This window comes from Musca domestica, unplaced genomic scaffold (assembly GCF_030504385.1).
Source record: "Musca domestica strain aabys unplaced genomic scaffold, Musca_domestica.polishedcontigs.V.1.1 31, whole genome shotgun sequence".
NCBI lineage: Eukaryota > Metazoa > Arthropoda > Insecta > Diptera > Muscidae > Musca > Musca domestica.
The window spans coordinates 4,928,641-4,939,256 of record NW_026712309.1 but is presented as its reverse complement, the minus strand read 5'-3'; the positions used below and the strand labels follow the sequence as shown (position 1 = coordinate 4,939,256).

The 10,616-nt window shown below is 34.4% G+C and overlaps 1 protein-coding gene across 1 annotated transcript; it reads left to right on the top strand.

Annotated features, from left to right (window-relative positions):
* The first annotated feature begins 433 nt into the window (after window positions 1–433).
* LOC101900859 (protein RER1) lies at window positions 434–7,848 on the top strand. The gene is made up of 5 exons (XM_005186296.4): window positions 434–594; window positions 1,176–1,383; window positions 1,505–1,715; window positions 4,054–4,268; window positions 7,532–7,848. Exons 2-5 carry the CDS (start codon window positions 1,306–1,308, stop codon window positions 7,616–7,618), a joined length of 591 nt encoding a protein of 196 aa, XP_005186353.1. The 5' UTR covers window positions 434–594; window positions 1,176–1,305; the 3' UTR covers window positions 7,619–7,848.
* Window positions 7,849–10,616: the final 2,768 nt, after the last annotated feature.

Genomic DNA, 10,616 nt, shown 5'->3' with positions numbered 1-10,616 from the left:
TATTATTCACAATCATATGCAACAAGTTCCGTCTTCATTTATTTCATATATTTTTCATTTTCAAAATAAATACAGCGAAAATGAATTAAATGCTTGGATTTCTTTTAAACATAGGATTCAACCTGTTTAGTCGATCAATTCCACGACAAAACTGTTTGATATGTTAAATGCGTGTCCCTTCCAATCATTGATTTAAAAATATTTTATTTTTATTTTTCAGGTGCTGGAACAAAGCAAACATTTTTCTAAGTTTGCCATTCTGCTAATTTTGAGCACATCTTTATTTTTATATTTAGCGAATAAAATCACTCAATGCGAGCTTTCTGTTTAGCCCTTCAGTGGGTGTGTGCCATTCGCAAAGATGCGCCTAAGACATACTATCGATAATTCGATTAATCAAAAGTCGATCTATACGTCCCTAACGTGACGTGGTGGTGGTGGGTTGAAAATTAGAGAGAGAAAGAGATAATTGATGGAAAAGAAACCAAAAGAAAAATAGCGAATGTCAGTGAAAATACTTGAATAAAATTTTCTTGTTAACGGAGAAAATTGTTCATATTTTTATAAAATATCATGTGCAAGTTGTGAAAAAATGTAAGCATCCCAAATAGCAAATGATTTTGGAAATACAGAGTGTTGTGAAAACGAAATATTCAACTCTCATTTAAAAAGTTCTTGAATGGGCTGAATTGTGTTCTGTTCACAATTCATTATCGCAAGCGGGCGGTCGGTTGGAATATTCCCATACTATCTCTTAATTTGGACTTGACTTAAAGGTTAATTATTGAGGAAACAGTCAAGGGCCAGTCATGAATGTGCTGATTCCAATCCTAGAACCTGTCTCGACATGAGTAAACGTGAAAATGGAATGGAACATTTGAAGCACGCGAGCAAGTCTGAGACATTTTCCCCATTACAAAAAATCTTGACAACTACACGACACACCGATGAGAGAGTGGTTTTCAGCGAATTTCAATGAGCAAGAGAAAACCGTGACATGACGTGTTTTCATTCTTTTTCATCTGTAATTTCCAACATTTCTAACGGACAGACGGCTACGGCGATTCCATACAATTCAGTTTTCTGTTAAATAATTTTCATAAACATAACTACTTGCGTAGCTCAATCAATATAATCAACATTTATGATTTGGAATATTTATTTTTCGGATTTAGCATAAGACGACGACGACGTTGACAAGAGAAGGAGGAGGCTAGTAATTAGGTTTAATACAAGTAGCAATATAGCAAAAAACAACAACACCATAAGCAAACACAAAAGTCATCATCGTCCACAAGGAGGAATATGATGAATGAAGATACGACGACGGCGTCAACGTCATCCAATGGCGGTGTGAGGAAGTTCTTTCAACGTTTGTCACAAGTAAGTCCAAGGTCCCCTCTGTTTTGGCTGGTCAGCCACATGACAAAATGCCAAACATCATGTTTTCTGTTCAATAACCTCTGTTGGCCATTGCATTAATGCTGCTTTAATTCTCTTACAGATCTATCAATCTGCCTTGGATCGTTCCACACCACACACAAAACTGCGTTGGAGTGCAGCGGGCGTGCTAGTATTAATATTCCTGTTGCGCATATTTCTAAACCAAGGATGGTACATCATCTGCTATGCTTTGGGCATTTTTCATTTAAATCTGTTTATAGCATTTTTAACGCCAAAAATCGATCCCGAATTCGACCCATATGCCAATGATGGTAAGTTGTGTGGATATTTAAAGATTTGCTCTGTTCTACAACGAAAACGATTTATGACAAACATTTGAAATAAAGCATTTAATTTCAGCTGATTAGGCACATTTCATTGTTGATTATCAAATCAGTCAATTGGTTATTTTTTTATCATCCGCAATTAACATAAACGAATTTGTGTTGAAATTTCAATAGGGATTGTCCAAATTGTTGTTGTCGTATGGGTGTATTTTATTTATTTTCTTTTTATTATTTATACAAATGTTTAGAGTTGTCAACTAGGAAGTCGCCGACCGGCGGCAAGTGCATGTGATGAAGTATTGTTCGAGTTTTTTATTACGATATTGCAATAACATACTTTTATGGAGGTAGTTGACAGATCGTATTGATTTTTTTTTTACCATTGACACGCTGACTACAACGATGTTCATATTCCATGCTTCCCGAATTGCAGGTTTTAAAAGTTTCAATTATTTTGTAAATTGACCCCTTTCGCCCGTTTATTTGAGACTTTCTACTATTGATAATTCCCAGAGTCGGCTACGCGAACAAGAAGTTTCCTAAAATTTAAATTTAATAAATTAAGCGGGTATATAAGCTTTTTTTGCTATTGGAAGTAGCCGGTCTTTAGTCGAGGGTTTAAGACTTTCTGTTATGGATAAAAGCCGGCAACGCGAACAACATGCCGGGATCCATCTGAGGTAAAATGTCAACATGATCTGCGCCCAACCTCTGGACTTAAGCCAAGATTTTTTTATATTCGCGATCTTCATTAGCCCTTATAACTGGTATAGGCAATCAGAGCGTCTGGCATTCTGTAATGGACTTTCAAATAACACATATTATTAAATCAAGGACTTATGTCCAGCCGGGTTAACATCATTTGGCCTTGTAGTTTCTAAATAGAAATAGAAATTGGAGCTTATGTATAATAATAAATTATTTTAGACCACCGAACCCTACACATGTTCTCCAATTTCTATTTAAGTACTACAAGTCCAAATTATGTTAATCCTGCAAAAACTCGAAAGTTAAGCTTGTATAAGAAGCTAGTCGGCTACTTGTTCTGTAAAAAATGCTCTTATGTAGTTTCAACATTAAGGTTTTCTTTAAACTTTTTAGAGGAAAGGGAATTGTTAATTTGCCAAGCGTGATTATTTCAGATATTCAAGAGGTTTACCCTTAAGCAGAAAACAGAGTCTACGTTTAGGCCATTGTTCCACTGTGATAGGAGAACATTTATATTATTTTCACGTTTATGCTACAAAGCAAATCAACATGGTGTAATTTCCCCATCCTTACACCCTAAAACATAGGAGGGTGTATTAATCTTATTATACCGCTTGTTATACGTATACCACATAATATACCTTATCAGACGATTTAGCCATATCCAGTATCTGTTTTTTATAAGACATGGCAATTCCGATAGAGAACATAAAGTTTGCACGCATCTGTCTTGATGATTTATCTGGCGGAAATTTTTCTATATATAGTTCCTAATTTTATGTTAACACCCATATGACAGTACCTCTCCAAATTTGGTATTTTGACAGTTTTTGGATTTAGGATACTTTGCAAGAAAAAAAATCATTTTAATATAAATTGAAAACTTTGAACGTTTGTTCGCGGACTAAGAAATAAAGGATAATTCCTTTAGAATAGATAATATTTTAAAAACCTCGCCTCGCCAGGAATTTTCTTCCCACAGAACAATATACATTCATTTACATGTACACGTTTTTAGTTCTAGAAATGCTAAAGCAAATTGACTTTCTCTTACAACACATTGACATTAGTATTCGTATTTTTATGGCCTAAATAATAAGCATAAGTAAAAATACTTATCATTATGCCTGGGCTTGAACTTCGTGTAAATATGAGAATGGAAGACTTGTGTGTCATTGTCACTTCGACATTGAGCGAATATTGATTTTTCTTGCTTTGTAAGGCAAGAAAAGTGAAATCAAAACAAACAGCCCGTAAATTGTATGCAAAAACATTTTTCATTTAAAATAGACTAATAACTTAAAAACTTATGTGCACTCATCACTAGAATTATTAGAAAAATCAATAAAGCTAAGCGAAAACCAAGTCAATTGACATTATTTGCAAGTAAACACTTGTTGGATAGAAGTGGAAATTAGAGCTATTATTGATTCAAATAGCCGCCACTTGTGGGAAAAATGAAATATGTTTCTTTTTTATTTGTCAATTAAATTATGTGTTCTAGCAATAGGAGAGCCAATATATAAAATAAAAATACATCACATACTTCAATCAAATTACTTTATTTTCACAAAATATTTCAATAAAATCAATTATTAATTATTTTTTTTTACAGACGATGGTCCAAATTTGCCAACGCGCAGCAATGAGGAATTCCGGCCGTTTATTCGACGACTGCCCGAATTCAAATTCTGGCTGAGCATTACAAAAAGTACAACAATAGCGATAATCTGTACATTCTTTGATTGTTTCAATATACCCGTATTTTGGCCCATACTGGTCATGTACTTCATAACGTTATTCTGCATAACAATGAAACGACAAATTAAGGTAAGCTGAAATGATTATTAAGTGAAACAGTAATGCATATGTTTCCAGTTTCAATCGTATGGGTTGGAGAGAATTATAGTTCGACTTGACACTTGACGATTTTCGAAATGGTATATCTTAATATGAGTCTCTGTTTGACATTTTCGGCCCCCAATAAAAAATTCAAATTCTATCTACTTCAAAAGTAGTATCACCACATTAATAGTATTGCAGTTCAAGCTAAATGCGCTGAGCACTCCTAACAACTAGGTTTATTTTAATCGTTCTAGAGTCCAAACGAGTTGTAATAAGAATCAAAGATTTAACATAGTGCTCTTTTTCCTACAGGCGGCTTAAGTTCGAAGATTAGCTACATCGATCCAAGTTTTCGTGTAAACCCCATTAGCAGTACTTCCTGATATTCGGTTTTGTTGACGATTTTAGCTACATTTTCTAACGGAATTATAGAAAATTCCGCATTCTACTGAAAATTGTCTGCACAGGTTCATGTGTTCCAATATCTCTCCTATAACGGTACCGAAAATTTTGTATGTATATTTTAAAACGGAATCGATTTGAACATATTTTCGCAGTAGAGACCCTAGCAGAAAATTGTCTATATAGGCCCACCTTATGGGTGGTATATGCCCCTTAAAACGATACCTACCGATATTTGGCATTTTGATACTTTTATCGAAATGTTCTATTGAATTGTAGAAAATTTGGTATGCAGGGCTCATAATGGTTTATACCTTCTTTTGAGAGCATATGGGTCCATGTTCCCCAAAGCGACCCGATATTGGTTTTTTATTCACATTACAGAATTGTATTTTGGTGTTTTGATGATTTTAGCCACATTGTTAAGAATAACTGTTTGTAAAGGGCGAGATAAAAAAACTGCAACAAAGTCAAAAGTCATAATTTTTTTTTTTAAATTTTATTGAATGAAAGCAAAAATGTCGGATATAGCACCAAATTTTAGAATAAGTTTAGATTTGTTCGAATTGATCACCTTTGTCACGAATTATGGCCTTCAAACGGCCAATGAAACCGTCACAAGCTGTCCGAATGTTGCTCTGCGGCAAAGCGCTTGCTTGAGGTGGTCGACACCTTGGTATTTTTTAGATGCCAACCTTGCTTTCCAAAATACTCCAGACACAATAGCCTAACGGATTGGTATCCGTAGGTTTTGGTGGCCATTGTGCGCTGGAAATGAAGATAAGGGACCTTTGCGCTTGAGTTCTGGTGGCCAACCGAAGGTGCACATTTTCAGCTGACCTCTTTGGCAATTAAATACGATCATTTTGTTTGTTTACAAACTGCTGGACAACGAATATTTTCTCACCGGAGAAAACCAAATCCGGCAGTTCACCTCTTTCTGCCAAGCGAAGCAACTCTTTAGCTCTTTTGAGTCTATTTTCTTTCAGTTGCGTTGTAAGTTCTTGCACTTTTTGGAATTTCAATGGCTTTACACCGAGCTCATTTTTCAATATTTGCCGAATGGAATATTGCGATATGTTCACCTCACGAGCCATTTTTCGGCCACTGCGAAAAGGCCACGTTTCGATCAAGTCGCTTTTTTACTCTTTGCGCCATTTCTGCTGATGTTGTTGTTTTCTTCCCTCCACTTCCTTGACGTCGGGGTACGCTACCAGTATCACAAAAGATTTGTTCACATTTAAATGCTGAACTGCTCTAACGATAGCCACTTATTGTTTTCCAGCCAAATATAAAGAAATCAACTATCACGCTTAAATTTCATCACGAATAACTTTTTATACCCTCAGCCATATGTCTACAGAGGGTATATATCATTTGATACGGCCAAAACGTGCCCCATCGAAATAATGGTTTTAGACCCTAGGTCTCTTTGGACCAAATCCGTTTCCGGACATTTGGAGTACATCTAGCGATGTCCGTCCCTCTGTCTGTCTGGCTGGTGCGCACGATAACTCTCGAAGGGAGTATCCGATTTGATCCCAATTCGGTACATCGTAATATTATTGTCAAACTTAGATCGAGTTCGGAGATGGACAATATCGGTCCATTCGTTCTGGTACCTCTCCCACAAAATGTCAATATTTCCAAAGAAATCAGGTGCGAATATGGACAATACATGAAGTATGAAAATGGAATGCTTCGGTCGATTATACCTGGTACCTCACACACATTTTAACATTTCCTAAAAATTATCTCATATCTCATATAAAGTGAAGGAAGTTACCAATAAAGTTCAAACCTGGAACGTCGAAATATTTAGGTCTGATTGTTTAGGTCTGATACAAAATGAACAATGTTGGTCCATTACTTCAGAACCTACTGCATAGAAGGTCAACAATTTGAATAATCATAACACAAGTCAAAATATATTTTAATAATCGAACATTGGCTGAGGGTATACATCTGTCGGCTAAACCGAGAGATACTTTTTAACTTGTTTTCTGGAAATTTCTCACCAAAATGCTTTTGTACGCTTGTAAACAATATAATGAGCTGTCACTGGAATAATTTTGAACAGCTGTCGGACGAGTAGCTTAGAAATGACGCTTATAGACATATTTTTAAGTGTTGCTTTTAAAATGACAGTTAATTTATGATACAATCTATGATGCCACAATGCGTTTGCAATTATAATTAATAATCTGTACTGATGCTCGATAGGTCTTCCTTCTTCTATTAGGCAATTCCAGCTGATATTTACCTCCGTTTCAATGAAACGAATTTTTGTCAGGTAAACCAAACCTGCACAATACGGAAAAAGTTTAAAATTGATGTTTCATGATTGCTAAACAAGTTTTATCTAGTAAAATCCAGCAACTGCCGAAATTGCTCTGCTGATGTGCTCTCTTTTTCTGAACTTTTTAGTTAACAGACAACACTCAGTAAAATTTGGTAACAATTGTTCCCAGAATCGAGTAAACACATTCACCTTTTTAATAATTTTCTTACAAGTTTCATCATTTGTTTCAGAATCTTTCACCGAGCTATAACAAAATTATCAATTTATAACATTATAAAAAGTAACGTTTATGTAAATATATTTCGATCTAATTTTTCTTGTCAAAACTCCTGAAAATTTTTTGATCACTGAGCTTTGTCCCGTAAACTAAAATCTACCTTAGATATGGTAGATCATAGCTGTTTTGTAATCTCGTAATCTATCCAACTTCAGTAATCATGTTTAAGCAAAATTTTGAAATCTTGCACTTTACACTTATTCTATTATCCCACATTCAATGTCTGATAAATAACAACATTCTATTTGGTTTCTTTTCCCCTTTCAGCATATGATAAAATACAAGTATTTGCCTTTTACACGCAATAAGCCTCGTTATCAACGTGTTGGTGAGCCAACGGATTCATCAAAGTGACAATTAGCCGCACAGACATTGCCTACAACAAACGACAGTCGAAGTGAAGAAAAAGTAACTACAGCCGAAACAACAATAGCATCTACCCTAATATCATCAACATTGTTATCGGGGGTAACAGCCGCCGCATCAGCAACCACAACTAATGTAGTAGCAAAACCACCGCAAATTATAATGATTGATGAATGAAACAACAATAAATTCTATACAAAATCAAAAAAAAAAAAAAATCCCATATTCCACAATTCTTTTTTGCGAAACATAACATCGTCTTAAAATCAATCTACCTTACAATGGCCATGTGTATATAAATTTTGTATGCTCCACCATATCTGTCGTTTAAACAATATCTATTAGTGACAGATCGAAACCCCGACAGGGAATCAAACTTGTGTTTCATTTATTATTTTGGAATTTATTCTCAAATTTGAATTAGCTATTAATTTGAGTGTGTTTTGTATATTATTTAATATGTTATTGTTGTTGCTCTTTTTGGTGTTTCTCTTTGATTTATTTGAAAATATCAAAAGAAACGGAAAATAGCTGTCGTTGCAGTGTCTTGTGCAAATAATTTTAAATATTAAAAACCCATGTATTTTTATTGAAACTGGAATCGTAACATGTGTTTTTGGGAAACGCGTTTTCTTATGTTAATGCAATCGTAGTCTATACAAATTCTAAAAGCAGAACAATTGTGCTTTAGTTTACCGAACGTATAACGAATGCCTTTATTTTTTCAAATTTCCTTGTTTTCTTTAGTCAGTAATTATTAAAACAAAATGTAATTAATTTGTTATTAAAATAAAACAAAGTTTTTTGTTTCTTACTTTGCTCTACCTGTTTTAAGTTTATTTTAAATATGCCTTATATAAATCTCTTCTCTAAATATTTTACTTGAAGATATTTAACTTAAATTCTATGTCTTTTTAGTTATTATTTTTTCTTTTCATAAAATGTATTTTTGTTATGTTCTCTTCTCTATTTTTCTTCCCCCCACCTTGTACTATAAATTAAAAACCAATAATTAAATAATGGAAAATGAAGCTAAAGAAACTAAATAAATAAACAATAAAATAAAACAATGAATAGTTTAATATTGTAGTTTTATTATTTCACTGTAGTTGATATGATTTTATTATTTCTTATTTCGTTTGCATGCACGTTTGATTACAGTCTTTGAGTTGTTGTCCTTTTAAAACTTTCTTAACTCCGTGTTTGTTGTTGTGACTGAATATGTGGGCTGTGAATATTTAAATATTCTAAATAAATTGACCAAACTAACAATGTAAATATATGAAATTTATTTCTTATTTATTTTTGCTTTATAAATTTTTGAAATTAGAATATAGCATAAAAATATGGGCCGTCTGGTGCATTAATATTTTTTTTATTTAAATATAAATTTAAAAAATCTCGGAGATAGCATCAAATTTTAGAATAAGTCTAGATTTGTTTGAATCGGTCAACTTTGACACGAATTATGGCCTTCAAACGCCCAATGAAACCGTCACACGCTGCTCGAATGTCGCTCTGCGTCATTTTGGCCCATTCCCGGCGAAACGCTTGCTTGATCGACACTTTGGTATTTTTAAGTGCCAACTTTGCTTTCCAAAATTCTCCAGACACACTAGTTCAACGAATTGGTATCCGGAGATTGTCCATTGTGCGCTGGAAATGAAGCGAGGGAACTTATTTTGTAACGTGCTAAGTGCGATGGTGCTGAGTCCTGCTAGAATGTCCAAGGTCTGCGGCCAAAATTTTATTATGGCGACCCACACCATCACCATGGCTGGCGCTTGAGTTCTGAAGAAGCACATTTTCAACTGACCTCTTTGGCAAGTAAACACGATCATTTTCTTTGTTTACAAACTTCTGGACAACGAATGTTTTCTCATCGGAGAAAACCAAATTCAGCAGTTCACCACTCACGGCCAAGCGAAGCAACTCTCTTTCGGAGCTTTTTCGAGTCTATTTTCTTTCTGTTGCGTTGTAAGTTCTTGCACTATTTGGAATTTCAATGGTTTTACCCCGAGTTCATTTTTCAACATTTACCGAATGGAATATTGCGATATGATCAGCTCACGACTCATTTCGGCCACGCGAGTTTCGATCAAGTCGCTTCTTTACTTTTCGAACTATTTCTGCTGATGTTGCTGTTGCCGTCCACTTCCTTGGTTGCAGTTTTTTCATCTCACCATTTAAACGTTTAATTGCTAGAGATGATTCTACTAAATATTTATAGTGGTGTTGGGTATTATAACGTCGGCACCGCCCGACTTTGTCTTTCCCTACAGGCTTTAATTGCATAAAATGTTGGTAAGTAACTAAATATGTCGGTTATTTAGTGACGAAAATAAAGTATTCGTAAAACCTACTGTAAGAAATAAAGTTTTGTACTTCAAAATTGCCGATTTTAGTCCGTAATATTGTTGTAATTTGAATGTAAAACTACCTTTAACACTACTACTTGTAATTGTTATATTATATCTTGTATGCATTGAATTTGTATTCATACGAATTGTAAATTAGAATACACATTTTTTCAGTTTTCAATAAAACTTTAAACACAATAGGTTATGGGCCTCTAGACACATAAAAAAAAATCAAATTTTGAAAAAATAGTGAAAACTATGGCAAGCAACCAATTATTGTGCCCAATGGAGAAATTGCGGGGCCGCGAGAATTTTGATGTCTGGAAAAGACAAGCAAAATCGTTATTGGTGATAAAAGGTTGCTGGAAAGCTGTAAATGAAGAAATGCCGGATACCGAATTGAATGAAAAAGCCCTGGCAGAAATTACATTGATGATAGATCCGAACAATTATGGTCACATTGCGGCTGCTACAACAGCGAAAGATGCATGGACTGCCTTGATTAATGCATATGAGGATACAGGACTTACACGGAAAGTGGAATTATTGAAACAATTAGTCAACATCAAGATGCAGAATTATAAAACAATTCAGGAGTATGTGAACGACTTGGTCATCATCGCATT

What these genes read in the sequence shown, in the direction of transcription:
- LOC101900859 (XM_005186296.4), top strand. Translation starts at nt 1,306, where the DNA reads ATGATGAATGAAGATACGACGACGGCGTCAACGTCATCCAATGGCGGT. An exon ending in TCTTTCAACGTTTGTCACAA is followed by an intron (nt 1,384 to 1,504) that starts GTAAGTCCAAGG and finishes ATTCTCTTACAG; the next exon opens with ATCTATCAATCTGCCTTGGA. An exon ending in CGACCCATATGCCAATGATG is followed by an intron (nt 1,716 to 4,053) that starts GTAAGTTGTGTG and finishes TTTTTTTTACAG; the next exon opens with ACGATGGTCCAAATTTGCCA.